Consider the following 24,327-nt stretch of genomic DNA (forward strand, 5'->3'; position numbering starts at 1 on the left):
ACCAGTGAACAAGGTCATGAAGGATGAATACATTGGACTACTTCCTCTGTGGAATGGACAACACTATGTCCATCATGGAGGAGATACTTATTCTAGTTATATATTTGCATTTCCTGCCTGTAATGATTTTACCAAACCTACCACGCAGCGTCTAACAGAATGCCTTCTCAACTATCATGGTATTCCACACAGTATAGCATCTGACCAGGATACTAAATTCTCAGAGAGAGGTACAACTCTGGCCCACAATCATGCATTCCACTGGTTATTCCAGATTCACAGACTTACTGGAGCAGCTGTTATGAACTTTTGAAGAGAAAGTTACAGAGCCAATGAAGTGGCAGCCACCTGGAGGGTTGGTGTAAGATTAGTCAGGAGGCAGGTTTCTCCATAGCCCAGATCCATGGGACCAGGCACCAGGTGGTAGAAAAGGGAATAGTACCACTCACTATCACCCCTGGCAACCTCTTGAGAAAAAATTTCTTCCTGTTTCCATGACCTGAAGTTCTTCTGGCCTGGAAGTTTTGATTCCACTGTGATAGGTGGTGTGAGCAGTGCTCCTGTTTGGAGCCACAACAAACAGATCATTGAACCAGAAGCTCAGATTTCTCCCAAACCACTTTGAGCTTCTGATATCCTTAATCCAACAGGCTGAGAAGGAAATAACAATGTCAGGTGGGGCGATTGATCAAGATAAACATCGGCCAATTGGATTCTTTCTCCACAATGGAGGTAAGAAAGATTATGGCTGTCAGGTAAGAAATCCTTTATAGCTCCTCATGGTGCCTCATTTTCCAATGATTAAAAGAGGATGGGAAACTGTAACAGCCTAATCCAGGCAGATGACAAAAGGTACAGACACACCAAGAATGAAGAAACATATCACAACTCCAGGAAAGGGGCCAAGATGGGTAGTGATATTCCCACTGAAGGAAAGAACACCAACCCAAATATTTTGAGTCAAATTAAAGAAGCTTTATTTTCTGCCATAATAGGTTTTCTCTCTAATCCCAGCTTTGAGAGGATTGCCAGGAAGATAGGAGATGTGGGGTTTTCATAATCCCAAAAACGCAAGGATAAGTGTTTTCCAACAGTTGGTTAGGTCCAGAGGAATTTTGATGACATAGGACCTTGACTGAACTTTCTCTTCAGGAGGCAATGACTAACAGAAATAGGGTTTGAGGGTATGCATGTCTGGTCGATGAAGAAACTGAAGATTACCTGTCAGTTTACTTACTGTTGCTCAGCTGTCCAAAGAGTCAAGTTTGGGCAAAGACCCTGAATGCACTGGGGCCATTGACACAGACATAGCCCTCAGCAGCAGTCAGGGCCTGGAGGTCTCCACACTCTTTAATTACTTTTATTATACCTTTGAGGTATAATTTGGAATCAGGAATGGTGATGCTTACAGCAGTTCTTTTATTGTTTTGGAATGTTTTAGCTTTCCAATGCTTTCTGTATTTCCATATGATGCTGAGAATGGTCTTTAAAGATATGGAAAGAATTGTGTTGAAATTTTGAAGCAGATTGCTTTGAATCTGTAGATGGCTTTTTGTAGAACGGCCATTTTTAGATGTTAATATTACTAATTCATGAGCATCGGAGAACTTTCCATTTTCTGATATCTTCTTCAATTTCTTTGTCAAAGACTTGAAGTTTTTTTTAAATTTAATTTTATTTCACTTAATTTTTTTCCATAACAGTTTATTTATTTCTTAAAATCAGGTCATTTTCAATTACATTGTGAGTTTGACATTTTTGAAAACCTTCTCGAAAAAACTCACCCAAATAACAAACAACAACAACAACAAACCAACAAAATATTCCCAGCTAATAGAAGTATATGCTGTAATCGTTGTTTACAATGACCTTCCTGTACATAAGCAATCCTCCTAAGCCAATCTCGATGGTATTATGAGATGCAGGCATTAATCACCACACACAATGAAATACAGCTTTCAGGCTGATTTGGGTTCTTTCGCTTTCTGGGGTGATCTCTCAAGCACAGATTCTATATTCTGAATTGGCATAATTCTGTTAATAAGAACAGTTATAGAGGCCAAACAGTAGGGGTAGAATATTTATAGTTTCCCTATCAGTATGGATGTTGATGGATTAGGCCCTTGTTTCTGTTTTGGCAGGTAGTGCTGTGTACGTGATGGATTTTGCAGCCTGAGTGGTAATTCCAACATGGAATATGGTGACAACTCACATTTATTCTGGACACTGAAGCAGCTGGCCATGGCCAACTCTCCTATGTGTCCAAACAGAATGTGTCAATCAGATTCCTCATGCAGAGGTGAGAGACCAGATGCAGGTATCAGATTCATCTAAAGCATTAGGCAGAAACTGATCACAGAGACCTTTGGGGACCTGAAACTCAGGTTGTACCATTTCTAGAGTTCACTGGACACCACACTCTTTTTTCTCTGATATGCTCTGAAAATCCTGGTGTCTCAGGTCTTTTCTCTGGAACCTCATTGGAAACTGCAAAACTATTGTGGGGCATATAATCTCAGGGTTTGAAGATAATTTAAAAGCCAAAACAGCCTATACAGATGTGCAGCAGACTCTAAGAGACCTTCATGCAGACTCAGACTACTATAGTCAGCAAAACTTTCTATAACCAGAGATAGAAAAATTAAGATGTTCTACGACAAAACCAAATTAAGCAATATTTGTGAACAAATCCAGTCCCATAGTAAGTGGTTGAAGGAAAACTCCAACCTAAGGAGGTTCACTATAACCATGAGTAATACAGAGAACAAATCATCTGAGAGCAGTAAAGGCAAAAGTAGGGAAACATAAACAAAAACACAAACATCACCACCACCACCACAAGAACAATAAAGACAAAAAATATTAGGAATCAAACCACATTGGTCATTGATATCTCTCAATATCAGTGGCTTGATTCACAGTAAAATGTCACAGACTAACAGTGTGGATGTGGAAACGGACTGCATCCTTCTGCTGCATCTACAAAATACACCTCAACCTAATGGGTAGAGAATATCTCAGGGTAAAGAATTGGAAATGGATGTTCCAATAAATGGACCTAAGAAGTAAGTAGTAGTTGCTTCCATATCTAACAAAACAGACTTCACAAAAACTAATCAGAAGACATAAGTCCTCAATAAAGGAAAAGGGCACCAAGATAAAAAAAAAATCAGAAACAATAGGTTCCGCTAAGCAAAATGAAATCAAGATCAGATATGTAGTTTAAATAGACCAATAAACTCTATTAAAATTGTACAATAGCTAAAAGTTTCTTCACCAAATAAAGACCAGGACCAGATACATTTGGCACAGCTATCTACCTGCCATTGAAAGAAGAGTTAACGCCTGTCCTCCTCAAATTATTCCAGAAATTAGAAACAAAGGATCATTGCCCAATTTATTTTATGAGTCTAAAATTACACAGAAAACTAAGTCACACTCTAATTCACTTATGAACACTGCTGCAAAAATACTCATCAAATAATTACAAACTGATTCCCAGAATATTCAAAGAATATTTACCATGATGAACTAGATTGTATCCTAGATATGTAGGGATGATTAAATATGCAAAAATAAAAGAAAATATAATTGACCATATAAAGCCCCCAAAGACCAAACCCGGAAAGACGTAAACCTCATGATGATATCATTATATGGAGGAAGAACTGTTTTCAGTATCTAACACTCTTTTATGAAGAAACTCAGGGAGAGATTGGCACACAAGCGACATACCTAAATACAATAATGGCAGTTTAAAACAAGTCCATAGTCAACATCAACTTAAATAAGAGAAACTTAAACAATTCCACTAAAATCTGGAACAAGGCAAGGTTTGACTCTCTCCATATCTATTCAATATAACAAGTGAATTCTTAATAAAAATCATAAGGCAACTGACAATAAAAGGGACACAATTTGGAATGGTATAAGAAAGAATCTTTACTTGTAGAAGATAATATAATACACATAACAAGGAAATTCCTATAGCTAAAAGCTTTCAGAAAATAAAGTTGACCAAAATCTATGGATGTCTTCTTTCTCTTCCCTGTCTCTTGTTAGCAAACATTTATGTTTGTTTTCTCATTTCTGAGTCCTTGACCATATCTTCAGCACAGTCCAATCCAGATAGGTTTCTCCAAAGAAACCCTGTTGTAATGTGCTTGGGGCCAGAAACTAAAATGAATTCCAGATTCTAACTCCTTGGACAAAAATCAAACCAGTACAACCAAAGGGTAGAGGCTGGGTAGATATACCAGAGTCCAAGGCTCCCCATCCCTCAACCTGAAATTGACTCCTTTACATGTGTATTAAGCCTCAGCCACCATGCTGTTTTTCCCTAGTTTCACTGGAAATGTTCCACACATCCCATAGTCTAGCCAGGTGTCATTGGTTAAAAACATTGGCGGCTGCTTCTGGGAGACAAGTGTAGGAAAAGGCTGACCAGAGCCTAGGATCACTTCAAGCATTTACTAGGTTGCCCCTGGGAAGGGCACTGAGTAGAAGCCATGGAACCATAAGCTTCAGCCAATAAGTGGGGATATAAGTCCACCATTGTCTTCCAGCTGGAGGTCTCAGAGACCTCAGAAGCATGAGCTGTAATGAAAGCAAGTGCCTGGGTTTTCAGCTGCTCTGAGCTGTGGAGGTCAGCCAGGACAAGAGTGTGGGCAGCATTCTCCACAGAAAGGTTCCTGCAGAGGGAATCCTCACACATGACCTTCAAACGCTCCAGGCCATACTTGTCAGCACCTACCAGCAGAGCATCTGCCATGCTGTCCAGGTCTGGTGCCTTCCCAGTGTAAATGAAGTCCATCATTGCCTTGAAGACTTGTGGCTCCAGGTCAGGGATCTCAAAGCGGTTCTTTCTACTCTCCTCCATATCTTGTTCAATCATGGCTCTGAAAACTGAAGAGCGAGCTGCTAAGATGGCTTTGTGAGCCCAGAATTCCTGGCCAGCTACCACCAGACAGCAGTCTGTGAAACAGGAATTCTCCCACAGCTCTCCTGGCTCATCTGCCAATGTGCAGTTGGGAACTTGAATTCCTGGTTTCCTGTTCTGGTCAGAGATGCTCAAAGAGACCTGGACTATGCTGACCTTGCAGACGAGGGTGAGCTGGTCATCTGGGAAAAACTGAAATGCATGGGACAAGAGGAAGTCTCGAGCAATATATTTTTTATAACCCCAATTGCTGCGTGGCACGAACCTAAAGGCTCTTGGGCTCCTCCTGACTTTCATTTTCGCTCCTTCGTTGTTTATGATCCAGAATTGGAACTTTGCCCAAACATGACTCTTTAGATAGCTGAGTAACACTAGGTAAACTGACAGGTAATCTGCACTTTCTTCATCGACTCCGTTCGGGTGTATTTTCAAACACCATTTGTCATTGGTTCCTATTGAGAAAGCTGGGCTCATAAAGCTTTCTGGCATTTCCTCAACAATAAAAGGGAAGTTGCTGATGGTCCACCTATAGGAGAAATCTTGAACGCTGATTTGTGTGTGGTCCCATCTCTGGGCTATCTCATCTCCTGCCATTTCTCCTGCAGGTCGTTTGAAGGTTCAACTGGATCCAAAATGAAGAATTAGCAATTGTTTTCTCTTCACTCTGTGAGACGCAATAACAGACAGGATTTTGATTTTTAGGTTTGGTTCTCATCTGTTCTCTCTTCCATGAGGCTGGAAACAGGGTCCCTGAAATTTTCTATCCAGATTTTATTACTAATTTCAGAGAACACAGTCTAGGCAACTAGATACTCTTACATCACTCCATTATTTTCTAGATTGAATCTTAGGTCAATAGGTAACTTGTTTTGACAATTATACACAGCTTTTTGAGAGTTTTGATCATTCATTCTATTAATTCATGTCAAAAATGTTGCACTAGGGTTCTCTAGAGGAACAGAACATATACAAGGAATCTCTCTATATATGACCAAAGGGGATTTACTAGAAGGACTTTGGGCTGCAGTCCTGGTAATCCCACATTACCTATGAAGAGAAAGACCAAGATTCCATTACTTACTCAGTCCAGGACGTTTAGATGTGTCCACTGGTCTTCAGTATATGTTGGTTTTCCAATATTCTCTATTGCCAGGGAAGGGATGGACTTGCTGCAAGGTGAGGGCAAGCAGGCAAAGAGCAAGAGGTTCTTGCTTCCATGTCCTTTTATATGCTTCCAGCAGAGGGTGTGGCCAAATTTAGGGTGTGTCTTTCAGACTCAAGATCCGAATTAAAGGTGTGTGTTTCAGGCCCTGAGATCCAGATTAGATGTTTGTTTCTTTTTACTTCCAAAGTCTGTCCTTGAAATGGATTTACCTACATCAAATGAAGCAAAACACTTCTCACTGTTGTGACCTCCATTTTAGGGTTTTAGTTAATTCCATGTCTTGGTAAGTTGGGAACCCCCAAAAACCACCACAAGTGTATTTTGCACATTGTGGTTCATCTTAAATAAAATAGGGATGCTGTTCATTCCTACACAGCTGTTATTTCCTCTTCTCAGGGTTTTATACTAATCTTCCCACCAACATGATCGGGAAAGAGGTGGTGCCTTACCCTGTCAGGGGACTCAGTGATCACAACATGGAGGTCAGGGTGGAAGAATTCCTATATGGTGGTCAAGAAGCAGAGCCAGGCAGCAACTCTGAAAGTGGCCTCTTCTTTCATCCAGACTCACATTCCCTGGGATGGCTCCACACACTTTCATTGGTGATCTTGCCCCTCCCCCTCAGATAATTCTCCTTGGAAAAACTGTTCTCAATCCACTAAGGGTGTGCTATGAGAAGATCCTAAGTTCTCAATTCCATCATGCTGACTGCCATGATTCAGCTTCTCAATACCTCATAATTTTCATCCTCCAATGGTGAGTTCTGTCCTCTTTAAACTTTGAACTTCCATGCTTACTGGGACAGGCCTTAAAGTGAGACAGTATTCTGGTTGTCAAAGGATACAGAATATATTCAACAGTTACTGAAGAAGGAGTTTTAAAACAGTTCTTCTTAGAATGTGGTCTGTAAAATTCTCCCCATATCTGTCATCTCTCTCTAGTTCATCATGTCTAGAGAGACTCACTAAGCCTAGAGGACTGGGAAATACCTTCAGTGATTCAATCAACTCAGCAATTCCCAGCCTAGCTCTCCTGAAATCTGGCTTTAATGCTGCTCATCCCTCAATCCAGGATAAATCATTCAATTGGTTTTGATCTCTGAATTTTTCTATGGCAGGTGGCTAACTAGTAGCCTCTGTGACTTTTCTGTATGTGTTTAGGGCCAGGGTGGCAGATACCTTTTCCCTCAAATTTGTCATTTGTAATGAAGGTAGACAATTCCTGCAAGACCCCTCATTTGTAAGAACACTGCTCCACCTGTAATCCTGAGCTTCACGAGCATGCTCCTGCATAGTGGGAGCAATTCTCTCATCAGTGAACTGACTCCTGCCTGGGTCTCAAGTACAAGAACTTTTCATATAGTTTCTCATTCCAGGGATGGACTGTGTGTAGCTTTTATTTCAGGTATGTGGTTCTCTGGGGGACAGGGCACAGCCCAAGTGATTCAGATTCCCACTAGGAGAAGGCAAAGTCTTAAGCAGCAGTGGTGTCCACACAACAGAGAAAGCCAACAGTCAATACAGCAAAACAAAACTGACAGTAACAAGGACAGGTCCAAGCTCCACTTCCTGGGGGCCTCCCAAACAGTTCAGGCTAATCAACTGTCCCACTTATCCAGAGGGCTCGCTCCAGTTCAATGGGGGCTCCTCAGCCATTGGTTCACAGTTCCTGTGTTTCCACTAGTTTGGCTATTTGTCCCTGTCCTTTTCCCAATCATGGTCTCACTATCTCTTGCTCATACAATCACTCCTCTCTCTCTCACAGATTGGACTCCTGGAGCTCCACCTGGGGCTTGGTGGTGGATCTCTGCATAGGCTTCCATCAGACACTGGATGAGAGTTCTATCATGACGGCCAGGGTGTTTGGCCATCCGATCACCAGAGCAGGTCAGCTCAGGCACTCTCTTGACCATTGCCAGTAGTCTATAGTGGAGGTATCTTTGTGGATTTCTCAGGACCTCTCTAGCACTCTGCTTCTTCCTATTCCCCTGGGGTCTTTTTCATGGTATCTCTCTTCCCGTTCTCCTACTCAGCTCCTGATCCAGCTAGTACCTCTCACTCTCCTAAGCTCTCTTTCCCCTGACCCTTGTCCTCCATTCTCCCCGCCCCCGACCCCCAGTTTGCTCATGTAGATCTCATCCATTTCTCTGGCATTGAGTGATCCCTGTGTCTTTCTTAGGGTCCTATTTACTAGGTAGCCTCCCTGGAGTTGTGAGTTGCAGTCTGGTCATCCTTTGCTTTACATCTAGTATCCACTTATGAGTGAGTACATACCATGTTTATCTTTCTGAGTCTGGGTTACCTCACCCAGGATGATTTTTCTAGTTCCATTCATTTGCCTGCAAACCTCATGATGTCATTGTTTTTCTCTGCTGAGTAGTTCTCCATTGTGTATATGTACCACATTTTATTTGTCCATTTTTCAGCTTAAGGGCATCTAGATTGTTTCCAGGTTCTGGCTATTACAATTAATGCTGCTATGAACATAGTTGAGCATGTGTCCTTGTGGTATGATTGAGGATTCCTTGGGTATATGCCCTAGAGTAGTATAGCTCTGTCTTGAGGAAGATTGATTCCAATTTTCTGAGAAACCACCATATTGATTTATAGAGTGAGTGCACAAGTTTACATTCCCACCAACAGTGTAGGAGTGTTCTCTTTGCTCCACATCCTCTCCAACATAAGCTGTCTTTGGACAACCCCAACATCCACATTGTAGGGAAAAGGGATCAGCTAAAGAAAGCTACTCTGACCTAAGGGACCCTTAACCAGTGAAAAAAAAACACATCCTAGATTTGGGACCTGAGCCAGTGAGAGAAAAACTTTATCCCTAAAGCTAGAAACAAAGAAACATGCCCTGACTCTGATACCAGTGCCAAATAAACACACTATCCCTAGATTCAGAGACAGTGAAAGAAATATGCCATGGCCTTAGAATTAGAGCCAAAAAGCTAAGAAAAGCCAGTGAAAGAAAGACAGTTTGGCCCTGAAATCAGGGACATCTCTGCCCCTGACCAATGAAACTAACTAATCCCTGAGCAGAAAACCTTGTCCCTGGAGAAACTCTATGCCTAAGAAATCGTATATAAACCACCTCCCTGTTTATTTGTCAGCTGTTCTTTCCCAACCTGGTGGAGGCAGCCACTCTTTTGGATTTCTTGTTCCCAAATAAATCTCTTTCTCAAAAACATCTTGTGTGTGAAGATCTTCATTGACTGGGGGAGAGAAGATAAACCTTGCTAAGATGTCCTGTAGAGGACTGAGCACAAAAAACCTTGCAGAGACATTCCCTTAGGGGGCTAAGTAAGGCGGAGAAGAACAGAACCTTGCTGATACATACCAAGGCAGAGCAGAAAAATTAACAACTTTTCACTGGAGCCAGAGTAGATTGGTAAATTTCTGTAGGGGTTTCCACTTTAGCAGAGTAAAGCAAAAGAAGTAACATCTTGGGCCTCAGAAGAAGCAGAGCTCTGCTGGGAAGCCCTGATAAGTGGGGGCTCAACAAAGCTCAGTTGTAGCAGTTCTCCAGAGGATAGCAGGATTCCTATATCTTGCTGGGAGACCATCCCCCACTACACCATAACTCAAGGTATAGCTAGAGCTATCCTAGCAGCTCAAGGTATAGCCTGACTGTATGAGCATTCAAAATACCATTTCTTTTACAGCTAAATTGTTCCATTACAGCTCCAGCCACCACAGCTGTCTTAGCAGCTCAAAGTATAGGCAGACTCCCCAAGTAGTCAGGATACCTGCACCTTGTCACCCCCAGAGTTGCAGCAGGTACTTACATACCTCATGTATGAACTGTTAGACCATGTGAAGGGCCTGGACCTGCAGATTCAAAGATGCAGGATCTCTATGACACAAGGCAACAACGAAGGTTATCCAAGAGGAGTCACACTGAGGGCCCAGTATTGACAGTGTAGCAGAAGCTAGAGATCTCAAAGCAGAACAATGACTCATTGTAATGATCACTTACAAGTTAAGATGTATGGACTAAAAGAGTGTACAGTGTGACTCTCTGTATCACACTACAGCTTCCACTTTATGACTTTATTTTTGTATATTAGTTAGTTTGGTGTGGGAGACCAGCCCCCACACTTATTTAACCCAGGAACTCTTGAGGATTGAGGAATAAGAAACTTAGTTAGAAATAGAGAAGAGAGAAACAGAAAACACAGGATAGACTCGGGTGGGCCTGGATCCTTATCCAAAGGGGCCCTGACTGTCTCTGACCCAGGGTATTTATAGAGATGCCTAGGGGTAGAGCAAAAGACCTGACCCCACAGCAGAGCCAAGTGCAGATCATTTCAGACACCTGCACTCAGGTGGTCCTAATCATCCTCAATGCGGACCTGTTGGGTAAAGCCTCAAGGAACCTGAAAACAGGCACCCACAGTTTGGTTGTCTTTGTTTTGATTTTTTTGTTTCTCTTTTGAATTTTGTTTTGTTTTGTGGGAGAGGTTGTAAGGGTGGAGGTGAGATATGAAGGGTCAGGGAGATGGATGGATCTGGATTATGATGTGAAACCCACAAAGAATCAATAAAACACTGAATTAAAAAAAAGAAGTCAAATTTCTTGAGTTCTTTATATATTCTGGATATCAGTCCTCTGCCAGATGTGGGGTTGATGAAGACCTTTTCCCATTCTGTAGGCTGTCACTTTGTCTTGTTGACCGTATCCTTTGCTCTACAAAAGCTTCTCAGTTTCAAGAAGTCCCATTGATTGATTGTTTTTCTCAGTGTCTGTGCTACTGGTGTTACTTTTAGGTAGTGATCTCCTATGCCAATGCGTTCAAGACTACTTCCTACTTTCTCCTCTATCAGGTTCAGAGTACATGGATTTATGTTGAGGTCTTTGATCCACTTGGACTTAAGTTTTGTGCACGATGACAGATATGGATCTATTTGCAGCCTTCTACACGTTGATATCCAGTTGTACCAGCACCATTTATTGAAGATGCTTTCTTTTTTCCATGGTACAGTTTTGGCTTCTTTGTCAAAAATTGTATGTTCATAGGTGTGTGGATTAATGTCAGGGTCTTCAATTCAATTCCATTGGTCCACATGTCAGTTTTTATGCCAGTACCAAGCTGTTTTTATTACTGTAGCTCTATAGTAGAGCTTGTGGTCAGGGATGGTGATGCCTTCAGAAGTTGTTTTATTGTACAGGATTCTTTGGGCTATCCTGGGTTTTTTGTTTTTCCCTATGATGTTGAGTATTATTCTCTCCAGGTCTGTGAAGAATTGTGAAATTAGACATCAAAATGCCCAACAGTCCAACTAAGAAATGGGCTATTGAGATTACAGGATCTGCTGTGGGTCTTAGAGAAGGGGAACGCTCCTGGTGGGGGTGGAGTGGATCCTGCCTGATGGCCAGAACCTGGGGCCAAGTTGGGCAGGTCTTCCCCAGAATGGCTGGTGCCCAGGGATGGGATCTAGGCTGAGCCTAGGCACTCACCTCTTGTCTAGATTGGAGGTCCGGGGCAGCAGAGAAAAACAATGACATCATGAGGTTTGATAACAAATGGATGGATCTAGAAAAAAATCATCCTGAGTAAGGTAACCCAGACTCACAAAGACAAACATGGTATGTACTCACTCATAGGAGGATACTAGATGTAAAACGAAGATGACTAGACTGCTACTCACAACTCCAGGGAGGCTACCTAGAAAACAGGACCCTAAGAAAGACACAGGGATTGCCCAATGACAGAGAAATGGATGAGATATACATGAACAACCTAGATGTGAGTAGGGTAATGAATGACAAGGTTTGAGGGAAAGAGAGCTTAGGGGAAGGGGAGATCTCAGCTAGATCAAGAACAGAGAGAGAGAACAAGGAATAAGAGACCATGATAAATGAAGAGCACATGAGAATAGGAAGAAGCAAAGTGCTAGAGAGGTCCACAAAATCCACAAAGATACCTCCACAATAGACTACTGGCAATGGTTAAGAGAAAGCCCAAACTGACCTACTCTGGTGATAGGATGGCCAAACACCCTAATTGTCATGCTAGAAACCTCATCCAATGACTGAGGGAACCAGAGGCAGAGATCCATGGCCAGGCCCCAGGTGGAGCTCCAGGAGTCCAATTGGCAAGAAAAAGGAGGGTTTGTATGAGCAAGAATTGTTGAGATCAAGATTGGAAAAAGCACAGGAACAAATAGCCAAATGAATGGAAATACATGAACTATGAACCAATAGCTGAGGAGCCCCCAACTGGTTCAGGCCCTCTGGATAAGTGAGACAGTTGCCTAGCTTAATCTGTTTGGGAGGCATCCAGGCACTGGGACTGGGACCTGTCCTCAGTGTATGAGCTGGCTGTTTGGATCCTGGGGCTTATACAGGGACACTTGGCTCAGCCTGGGAGGAGGTGACTGGACCTGCCTGGACTGAATCTACCAGGTTGAACTCAATCCCCAGGGGAGTCTTTGCCCTGGAAGAGTTGGGAATGTGGGGTGGGCTGGGGGGAAGGCGGGGTGGAGGGGGTGGTGGGAGGAAGGAGAACAAGGGATCAGTGGCTGATATGTCAAATTAAATTAAATTATAATTTAAAAAAAAGAAGTCAAGCATTTCATCACAGAAAGAGAAAGAAACCAAATCAGCCTTAAAGCTGTATTTCATTGTGTGCGGTGGTTAATGCCTGCAGCTCATGATAGCATGGTTATTGGCTCTGGAGGACTTCTTATATACAGGAAGGTTATTGTAAACAAAGTTTCAAGATCCTGTCTAGAAATAAGTCAAAATAATTATGTTTTCTCCGTGTGTGTAATAAAAGTGATATTGGGCCTGTATTAGGAAACAGAGGCAGCAGGAATGCTGGGTGTTTGATAGATATGTCTTGGCATACCAAATGAGATCTCGTCTCCAAAACCGAAACAAACTCAATAAGACTTCCTCAAAGTCCACATCCTTAAATATGATCCCCTCCCCAAAGGTCTGACTCCTAACCCTAGGAAGATATCATGATAGCTAAAATCTCTTCAGTAAATAAAGCCCAGGACCAGATACATTTAGCACAGATATCTACCTGCCATTCAAAGAAGAGTTAATGCCCATCTTCCTCAAATTATTCCAGAAATTAGAAACAAAGGATCATTGCCCAATTTATTTTATGAGTCTAAAATTACACAGATACTTAAATTAAACTCTAATTCACTTATGAACACTGCTGCAAAAATACTCATCAAATAATTACAAAATGAGTCCCAGAATATTCAAAGAATATTTACCATGATGAACTAGACTATATCCTAGATATGTAGGGATGGTTCAATATGCAAAGATTAAAAAATGTAATTGACAGTATAAACTCCCAAAAGACCAAACCTCAGAAAGACACAAGCCACATGATCATATCATTATATGGAGGGAGACCTTTTTTCACTATCTAACACACTCCTTTATGAGGAAACTCAGGGAGAGATTGGCACACAAGTGACATACCTAAATACAATAATGGCAGTTTAAACAAGTCCATAGTCAACATCAACTTAAATAAGAGAAACTTAAACAATCCCACTAAAATCTGGAATGAGACAAGGTTTGACTCTCTCCATATCTATTCAATATAACAACTGAATTCTTAAGGAGATCTTAGGGGAGCGGGAGATCCCAGCTGGATCAGGAACAGAGAGGGAGAACAAGGAAAGAGAGACCATGCTAATGAAGACCCCATGGGAATAGGAAGAAGCAAAGTGCTAAAGAGGTTCCCAGAAATCCATAAAGATACCTTCACAATAGACTACTGGCAATGGTCGAGAGAAAGCCTGAACTGACCTACTCTGGTGATCGGATGGCCAAACACCCTAACTATCACAGTAGAACTCTCATCCAATGACTGATGGAAGCAGATGCAGAGATCCATGGCCAGGCCCCAGTTGGAGCTCCAGAATCCAATATGCGAGAAAGAGGAGGGACTGTAGGAGTGAAAATTGTTGAGACCATGATTGGAAAAAGCACAGAGACAAATAGTCATATTAGTGGAAATACACGAACTATGAACCAATAGCTGAGGAGTCCCCAACTGAATCAGGCCCTCTGGATAGGTAAGACAGTGGATTAGCTTGAAGTGTTTGGGAGGTCCCCAGGCAGTGGGACCAGGACATGTCCTTCATGCAGAGCTGGCTCTTTGGAGACTGGGGCCTGTGCGGGGACACTTTGCTCAGCCTGGGTGAAGGGAGGAGGGAACTGGACCTGCCTCCATTGGATCTACCAGGCTGGACTGCATCCCCAGGGGAGTCCTTGCCCTGGAGGTAATGGGAATGTGGGGTGGGTTGTGGGGAGGGGGGCAGTAGCAGGGAGGACAGGGGAATCTATGGATGATATGTAAAATTAGATTAAATTATAAAATAAAAATAACAACTGAATTCTTAATTACATCATAAGGCAACTGACAATAAAAGGGATACAAATTGGAAAGGAAGAAGAAAGAATATTTACTTATAGAAGATAATATAATACACATAAGTTAGGTAAACAATTCAACAAAGAAATTCCTATAGCTAATAAAAACTTTAGAAAATTAGCTTGAAAAAATATAAGGGAGTGAAAACTTTGGTTGGGATGCATTGAATGACAAATCTATTTTCAGTAATATTATAATAATAAAAAAATAGTTTACCGATGTACAAATGAGAGACAGACTTGGAAAAAAATCAGAGAAAAACACTTTCAAAGTAGCATCCAATAGTATAAAATATCTTGGGGTTAACGCTAACCTAGCAAGTGAAAGACTTCATAAAAACTTCAAGTCTTTGAGGAAGAAACTGAAGAAGATATCAGAAAATGATCTCCCATGCTCATGAATCAGTAAGATTAACATCTAAAAATGGCCATTCTACAAACAGCAATGTATGGATTCAAAGCAATCTGCTTCAAAAATTTCAATACAATTTATTCCATAAATTTAAAGACCATTCAAGCTTCATATAGAAACACAAAAATCATTGGATAGCTAAACAATTACTAAACAGTAAAAGAACTGCCGGATGTATCACCATTCCTGATTCCAAATTGTACTTCAAAGCTAATAAAATAAAAGCTAATAATAAAAGTAATAAAAGAATATGGTGACCTCCAGGCCCTGACTGCTGCTGAAGGCTATGTCTGGGCCAAAGGCCCCACTGCATTCAGGGTCTTTGCCCAAACTTGACTCTTTGGACAGCTGAGCAACAGTAAGTAAACCAACAAGTAATCATTGCTTTCTCCGTCAACCAGTCATACAGACTCTAAAACAGTATTTCTGTTTGTCATTGGCTTCTGGTGAGAGAGTTCAGGCAAGTTCCTATATCACCAAAATTCCTGTAGAACCCTACCAACCTTGGAAAACACTTAGTCTTGCATGTTTTGGATTATAAAAAACCCACATCTCCTATCTTCCTAGCTGTCTTCACAACCTGGGATTAGGGTGAAAACCTATTATGGCAGAAAATAAAGCTTCTTTAATTTGACTCAAAATATTTGGGTTGGTGTTCTGTACTTCAGTGGGGACATCACTACCCATCTTGGCCCCTTTCATGGAATTGTGACATATTTCTTCATTCCTAGTTTGTCTGAACCACTTGTCATCTGCCTGGATTAGGTTGTTGAAGTCTCTCATCCTCTTTAATCATTGGAAAATGTAGTACTACGAGGAGCTTTAATGAATTTCTTTTTATATTTTTTATTTTATAATTTAACTTAATTTTACAAACCAGCCACGAATTCCCCTGTTCTCCCTCCTCCAGCCAACCCTGCCCTCCCACCAGACCACCCCCCATTCCCATATCCTGCAGGACAAGGACTCCCCTGGTGATTCAGCTCAGTCCAGGCAGGTCCAGTCCCTTCCTCCCTTCCCCCAGGCTGAGCAAAGTGTCCCTGCATAGGCCCCAGGTTCCAAACAGCCAGCTCATTCACTGAAGACAGGTCCTGGTCCCACTGCCTGGGGGGCTCCCAAACCGTTCAAGTTAATCAACTGTCTCACTTATTCAGAGGGCCTGATCCAGTTGGGATCTCCTCAGCTATCATGAATTTCTTTCCTGACAGACATAATCTTTCTTAACTCCATTGTGAGGAAGCAATCCAATTGACCAATGTTTATTTTGATCAATCACCCCCCAACACTGTTATTTTCTTCTAGACCTGTTGAATTAAGAACACAGAATCTCAAAGTGGCTGGGAGAAATCTGAGCTTCAGTTCAATGGAATGTTTGTTGTGGCTCCAAACAGGAGCACTCCCCATACAACCAATCACACTGGAATCAAAACTTCCAGGCCAGAAGAACTGAAGGTCATGGAAACAGGAAGAAATTTTTTCCCAAGAGGTCACTAGGGGTCATAGTGAGTGGTATTATTTCCTTTTTTACCACCTGGTGCCTGGACCCATGGATCTGGGCTATGGAGAAACCTGCCTACTAAGGTATCCTTAATCAGCACTCTGGGGTTGCTGCGATGTAGTGGGTAGCCATTCCAGCTTTGATCTGGAAGTTCCAATCCCCATTGAGGCTCTGGTAACTGCCATGCCTACAAGGCAGGCTGAGAGAGCCCTCTGAAGACCTGAGATCCAGATGGGCGGGCTCTCTTGGTTCCTGGACCCTGGAGGTAGACTGAGCAGAGTTCTCCAGAGAACACTGCCAGATTGCGCTACACCTTTCCCAGACCATGTAACCTATCCCTTCACTTATAAGTTACCACAAAATAAACCTACTTTTAACTACATGGAGTGGCCTTAATAATTTCACCAATACTGCTACTTCATTGGCTCTGTAACTGTGTCTTGAAAGTTCATAACAGCTGCTTCATCAACAGGACCACTCTCTGTCAGCGCCCTCTGCTCTTTGGACCCCTTGACATGCTCTTCCAGCACCCACCCAAACAACAGGCTTTTCTGCTCTGACATTCCAGCATGATGGAGAAAAGCTCCATCATTCTACAGACCAAGAACCTACCAGGAGGTTGTTGAACCTGGTACAACCAGTGGAATCCATGATTGTGGGCCCGAGTTGCACCTCTCTGTCTGAGAATTTAGTATCTTGGTCAGAAGCTATACTGTGTGGAATACCATGAGAGTTGACAATGCATTCTATTAGTCCCTGTGTGGTAGTTTTGGTAAAATCATTACAGGCAGGTAATGCAAATATATAACTAGAATAAGGATCTACTCCAGAAAAGGCAAAGTAGTGTCCATTCCACAGAGGAAGTGGCCCAATGTAGTCATCCTTTCATGACTTTGTTGGCTGGTCAGACCGGGGAATGGTGACATATCCGGGGCTCTGTGTTGGTCTCTGTTGTTGGCAGAGCTGGCATTCAGCAGCAGGTGTAGTAGCAGCTATAACCAGGTCACTCTTGATGAGTGGATACCCATGTTGGGATTCCATGCATAACCCCTATCTCAGCTACCACAGGTACTTTGATCATGGGCCCATTTGGTAATAATGAGGATAGCTTATTAAAGAGTCTGACTGTATACTAAGTGAGTCATCCTATTTACCTTGATTATTGAACTCCTCCTCTGATGAAGGCAATTTTTATGAGCATTTACAGAAGACAAAAGAACTTCACATTCTCTGCTCCTTAGCAGATCTGCCTAAATACTACTTCCCCAAATGTATTTCCATATTTCCAGTTTTCCTTTTTCCTTTTTTTTTTCTTCTCTTATACAGTCCCATCTGATCATAGTCTCCCCTCTCTCCACTCCACATATATGCACTACTCCTCTGTTTCCCTTCAGAAAAGCAAAGGGCTCCTGGGAAGATGAAATGAACACAAGATAACAAAATGTAATAATAGTAGGCACAAACCCCCATATCACGGCTGGAAGAGCCAACTCAGAAGGAGCCAATATCCAACAAAGAATTCAGAGACTCCCCACACTCTTGCCGTTAGGATTCCCACAAACCCCTGAGCTAAACAAGCACAGTAAGTACACAGAGGACTTAGTACAGACCCATGCAGGCTTTGTGATTGCCTCTTCAGTGTCTGTGAGCCCCTAGGAACCCTGTTTAGTTGACTCTGTAGGTTCTGTACCCTTTGTGTCTTTGATGCCTCCTACAACCCTGACTTCCCCTCTTCCTTGAGGTTCACTGAGTTCTGCTTAATGTTTGGCTGTGGATGTCAGTGTCAGCTCACAACACATGTTGGAGAAATCCCAACTGATGTCCATTGGACTGTGTCAATCTGTGAGTGTAACAGAATTCATTAGGTATTGTCTCACTGATTGTGTGTGTGAGTGTGTGTGAGTGTGTGTGTGTGTGTGTCAGTGAAGACACTGCACCAACTTCTACAGCTGAGCACAGCTGGATGGACTAAAATGGCCCTTATCAAACAGAAACACCACTGGACTGCATAAGATGTTTTACAATTTTTATTCATATGATATTTTATTTATTTGAGATGGATGTGCCCATGGAGAAAAGAGGAGGACTGAACAAAGGGTCCTCTGCAAGAGCAACAATTGCTTTTGCCAGCTGAATCATCTCTCCTGTCCCAAACGCTGAGTTTGGAGAAAAACTTACTTCATTCTCTTTCCTTCTCTTGTAATCAAACATTCATCTTTGTTTTCTCCTTTCTGAGTCCTTGACCATATTTTCTGCTCAGTTCACTCCAGTTAGGTTTTTCCAAAGAAACCCTGTTGTAATGTGCTTGGTGCCAGCAGTTAAAATGAATTTCAGATTCTAACTCCTTAGACAAAAATCAAACCAGTACAATAACATGGTAGAGGCTGCATAGATTGTACCAGAGTCCATGGCTCCCCCTTCTTCAACCTGACATTGATTCCTTTACATCTGTATTAAGCCTCAGCGACCATGCTGTCATTCCCTAGTTGCACTGGAAATTTTCTACACATGCCATAGTCTACCTAGGTATCATTGCTAACACCACGACTGCTGCTTCTGGGAGACAAGGGTAGGACAAGGTTTGCCAGGTCCTAGGATCGCTTCAAGCATTTAATAGGGTATTTCAAGAAAGGGCAGTGAGCAGGCATGGAACCATAAGCTTCAACCACTAAGTGGGGATATAAGCCCACCATTGTCTTCCAGTCTGAGGTCTCAGAGACCTCAGAAGCATGAGCTGTAATGAAATCCAGTGTCTGGGTTTTCAACTGCCCTGAGCTGTGGAGGTCAGCCAGGAAGAGTATGGGCAGCATTCTCCACAGAGAGGTCCCTGAAGAGGGCATCCTCACACATGACCTTCAAACGTTCCAGGCCATACTTATCAGCAGCTGCCAGCACAGCAGCTGCCATACTGTCCAGGTCTGGTGCTGTTCCTGTGTAAATGAAATCCATCATTACCTTGAAGACTTGTGGCTCCAGGTCAGGGATCTCAAAGCGGTTCTTTCTGCTCTCCTCCATGTCATGTTGAAACATGGCTCTGAAAACTGGAGAGCGAGCTGCTAAGATGGCCTTGTGAGCCCAGAATTCCTGGCCAGCTACCACTAGGCAGCAGTCTGTGAATTGGGAATTCTTCCACAGCTCTCCTAGCTCATCTGCCAATGTGCATCTGGGCACCAGAATTCCCGGCTTCTTGTTCTGGTCAGAGAGGCTCAAAGAGACCTGGGCCATGCTCACCTTGCAGGCAAGGGTGAGCTGGTCATCTGGAAGAAGCATAAACGCACGGGAGAAGAGAAAATCTCGAAGAATAAACTTTTTGTAACCCCAGTCCTGGCCTGGCATGAATCTAAAGGCTCTTGGGCTCCTTATGACTTTGGTTTTCTCTCCTTCGGCACTTATGATCCAGAACTGGAACTTTGCCCAAACACGACTCTTCAGACAGTTGAGCAACACTAGGTAAACTGACAGGTAATCTGCACTTTCTTCATTGACTCCGTTCGGGTATACTCTCAAACACCATTCGTCATTGGCTCCTATTGAGAAAGTTGGGCTTGTAATGCTTTGTCGCACTTCCTCAGCAATAAAAGGGAAGTTGCTGATGGTCCACCTATAGGAGAAGTCCTGAACACTGATTTGTGTGTGGTCCCATCTCTGGGCTATCTCATCTCCTGCCATGTCTCCTTGAGGAAGTTTGAATGCTCAACTGGATCCAAAAAGAAGAACTAGCAATTGTTTTCTCTTCACCCTGTGAAACGCAATAACAGACAGGATTTTGATTTTTAGTTTTTGTTTCTCATCTGTTTCCTCTTCTACAAGGCTGGAAACTAGGGTGTCTGATATTTTCTATACAGACTTCAATGCTAATTTCAGAGAACACAGTCTAGACTACTAGATACACTTACATCACTCCATTATTTTCTAGATTGAATCTTAGTTCAGTAAGTAACTAGTTTTGACAATTATACACAGCTTTTGAATAGTTTTGCTCATTCATTCTATTAATTCATATCGAAAATGTTGCACTAGGTTTCTCTAGAAAAACAGAAAACATACAAGGAAACTCTCTCTCTCTCTCTGTCTCTGTCTCTCTCTCTCTCTCTCTCTGTCTCTATCTATATATATCATCAAATGGGATTTATGAGAATGACTTTGGACTGCAGTCCTGTTAATCCCACATTACCTATGAAGGGAAAGTCCAGTATTACAGTACTTACTCGGTTCTGGATGTTGGATGTGTCCACTGGTTTTCAGTATATGCTAGAGTTCTAAATACTCTCTATTGCCAGGGAAGGGATGGACTTGCTGCAAGGTGAGGGCAAGCAGACAAATAGCAACAGCTTCCTGCTTCCATGTCCTATTATAGGCTTCAAGCAGAAGGTGTGGCCTAATTTAGGGTGTGTCTTTCAGACTCAAGATCAGGATTAAAGGTGTGTGTCTTCAGGCCCTGAGATCTGGAGTAAGTGTTTGTGTCTTTTTACCTCCAAAGTCTGTACTTGAATTGGATCTACTCACATCAAATGAAGCAAAACACTTCTCACTATTATGACCTCCATTTTAGGGTTTTAGTTAATTCCATGTCTTGTTAAGTTGGGAACCCCCAAAAACCACCACAAGTGTATTTTGCTTATTGTGGTTCATCTTAAATAAAATAGGGATGGTGTTCATTCCTACACAGCTGTTATTTCCTCTTCTCAGGGTTTTATACTAACCTTCCCACCAACATGATCGGGAAAGAGGTGGTGCCTTACCCTGTCAGGGGACTCAGTGATCACAACGTGGAGATCAGGGTGGAAGAATTCCTATATGGTGGTCAAGAAGCAGAGCCAGGCAGCAACTCTGAAAGTGGCCTCTCCTTTCATCCAGACTCACATTCCCTGGGATGGCTCCACACACTTTCATTGGTGATCTTGCCCCTCCCCCTCAGATAATTCTCCTTGGAAAACCTATTCTCAATCCACCAAGGGTGTGCTATGAGAAGATCCTAAGTTCTCAATTCCATCATGCTGACTGCCATGATTCAGCTTCTCAATACCTCATAATTTTCATCCTCCAATGGTGAGTTCTGTCCTCTTTAAACTTTGAACTTCGGTGCTTACTCTGATGGGCTTTAAAAATGAGACAGTATTCTGGTTTTTCAAAAGGTGCAGAATATATTCAACAGTTACTGAAGAAGGGGTTTGAAACAGTTCTTCCTCGAATGTGATCTGTAAAATGCTCCCCACATCTATCATCTGTCTAGTTCATCAAGTCTAGAGGGACTCACTAAGCCTAGAAGACTGGGAAATACCTTCAGTGATTGAATCAACTCAGCAATTCCCAGCCTAGCTCTCCTGAAATCTGGCTCTAATGCTGCTCATTCCTCAATCAAGGATAAATCAATCCATTGGTTTTGATCTCTGAACTTTTGGTTCCTCATTTGGGAACCTTTGGCAGGTGGCTAACTAGTAGCCTCTGTGACTTTTCTGTATGTGTTTAGGGCCAAGGTGGCAGAAACCTGTAGCATGAATCTTAACAGTTCTTATTAATAAGATCAAACCTGAAGCCAGTCATTGGGGTAAATGCTGGAAGGTCAGAGTACCAGAACAAGCCACAGCTATCTCACCTTGCCAATTCCTCAGTTGGTCCTGTTTCCTCAGACTGGAAGCTTCTGTGTCCTCATCCCAATGGCTCTCAGCTGAACTGCTACTAGAAGCCTGAATGCTTAACCAGCCAAAAGCTTAACCAGCCAAATGCTTCTAGTTTCTGGTCCTCACTCCTTATAAACCTTTCTGCTTTCTACCACCACTCCCTGGGATTAAAGGCTGCTTTCTGGGATTAAAGGCGTGAGTCACCATGCCTGGCTGTTTCCAATGCGGCCTTGAACTCACAGAGATCTAGAGGGATTTCTGTCTCTGGAATGCTAGGATTAAAGGCGTGTGCTATCACTGCCTAACTAGTGGCTTTTCTGTTCTCTGACCCCAGATAAGTTTATTAAGGTACACAATACTTTGGGAAACACAATACCAGAAACCCCTTACCTCAAATTCGTCATTTGTAATGAAGGTAGACAATTCCTGCAAGACCCCTCATTTGTAAGAAAAGTGCTCTACCTGTAAGTTCTGAGCTTCCATGAGCATGCTCCTGCAGAGTGGTAGCAATTCTCTCAATGGGGAAATGACTCCTGCCTGTGTCTCAATTACAAGATCTTCTCTTATAGTTTCTCATTCCAGGAATGGAACATGTGTAGCTTTTATTTCAGGTAGGCCATTCTCTGGGGGACATGGCACAGCCAAAGTGCTTCAGATTCCCAACAGGAGAAGGCAAAGTCTTCAGCAGCAGAGGTGTCCGTAAAACAGAGAAAGTCAACAATCAATACAGCAAAACAATACTAACAATAACATGTAGAAAGACTTGCAGAAACACAACAGAAAGAGAGAGAGAAAGAGAGAGAGTGAGAGAGAGAGAATGAGAGAGAGAGAGAAGAGAGAGAGAGAGACAGAGAGACAGAGAGACAGAGAGACAGAGAGACAGAGAGACAGAGAGAGAAGAGACTTTTGAAAATGTATTTAGGAAAATAGAAAGTCCTTCTTAGCCAGCTGGCAAACACATGAGGTATTTGGGATTCCAGTGCAGTAACTAGCCTTTCTCAGTGTGGGCTTTTAAGCAAAATTCCCATATTCTGGGTTGACAAACTTTAGTTAAGAAGACGTTAGCCCGAAGTGGCACTACAGAAGCGAAAAGTGGTACTCTATTTCAAGCAAGGTTTGAACATTTAGAGATATTCCTAGAACTATGGACTTTGGTGCATTAAGCCTTTGTTTTATCTGTGGTAGGGGTTACTGTTTTTTGTAGACAAGTGCTGGGTTGTACAACTAGAATGGTACTTCCTTCATGGAGACAGTTGTGCTTACCTATGGGGGCCTGCTAATGTCTGGGCCCTGTTCCACACGTGGGTCAGTGCACCATGAGCATATGGTACCTCACAGGCTGAAAGAAGCTGTTGGATTGATTTCATGCATAACCCCATCTCAGCTACAACGGCTACTGTGATCATGGGCCCATGGTGCAATACCAAGGATAACTTGGGAAAGAGTTGGAATGTGCATGGAGTGGGTCATCCTATCTACTAGATTATTGAACTCTTCCTCTGCTGAATGCACCTTTCATGGGCATTTACAGGGGACAAAAGGATCTATACATTCTATGCTCCTTTGCAGATCTGTCCAAATACTTCTTCTCCAAATGTCTTTTCAATTTTTCATTTCCTTATTTGTTTTTATGTTTTCTTCTCTCACACAATCTCATCTGGCCATAGTCTCCCCTCCTTCCACTACACAGAGATATACTACTCCTCTGTTTCCCTACAGAAAAGCAAAGGTCTCCTGGGGTTATCAACTGGACACAACATACAAAGATGTAATAACAGTAGGCACAAACACTCATATCAAGGCTACAGAATCCAACCCAGAAAGAAGAAAACGTTCCCAAGATCCGACAAATACATCAGAGACTCCTCATACCCCCTTCTTAGGAGTCCCACTAACCACTGAGCTAAAAAACCACAGCATGTATGCAGAGGTCTTAGTACAGACCCATGCAGGCTCTGTGATTGCGTTTTAGGTCTCTGGGAGCCCCAATGAACTCTATTTAGATGAATCTGTGGGCTCTGTTCACCTGGTGTCTTTGAACCCTCCTATAATCCTGCCTTTCTCTGTTCTTTGAGGTTCCCTGATCTCTGCCTAATGTTTGGCTGTGGATCTCAGTGTCTGCTCCCATCAGCTGCTGGAGAAAGCCTAACTGATGGCAATTGGGCTAGGCACCAATCTATGCGTATAACAGAATTTCATTAGGTATTTTCTCATTGACGTGTGTGTGTGTGTGTGTGTGTGTGTGTGTGTGTGTGTGTGTGAATGAAGACGGCACAAACTTCC

The 24,327-nt window shown here is 42.5% G+C and overlaps 2 protein-coding genes across 2 annotated transcripts; both read right to left on the reverse strand.

Moving 5' to 3' along the window:
- Window positions 1-4,456: 4,456 nt before the first annotated feature.
- Window positions 4,457-5,533, reverse strand: LOC131913800 (speckle-type POZ protein-like). The gene has a single exon (XM_059266583.1). It carries the CDS (start codon window positions 5,531-5,533, stop codon window positions 4,457-4,459), a length of 1,077 nt encoding a protein of 358 aa, XP_059122566.1.
- A 12,601-nt stretch (window positions 5,534-18,134) lies between these two features.
- On the reverse strand, window positions 18,135-20,092 carry LOC131913802 (speckle-type POZ protein-like). Its single transcript, XM_059266584.1, is given in 4 exon segments — window positions 18,135-18,191; window positions 18,365-18,391; window positions 19,066-19,228; window positions 19,230-20,092. Coding segments are annotated over 4 exon segments (1,110 nt in total).
- Between the last annotated feature and the right edge of the window lie 4,235 nt (window positions 20,093-24,327).

The sequence above is a fragment of the Peromyscus eremicus genome, chromosome 6 (genome assembly GCF_949786415.1).
Source record: "Peromyscus eremicus chromosome 6, PerEre_H2_v1, whole genome shotgun sequence".
NCBI lineage: Eukaryota > Metazoa > Chordata > Mammalia > Rodentia > Cricetidae > Peromyscus > Peromyscus eremicus.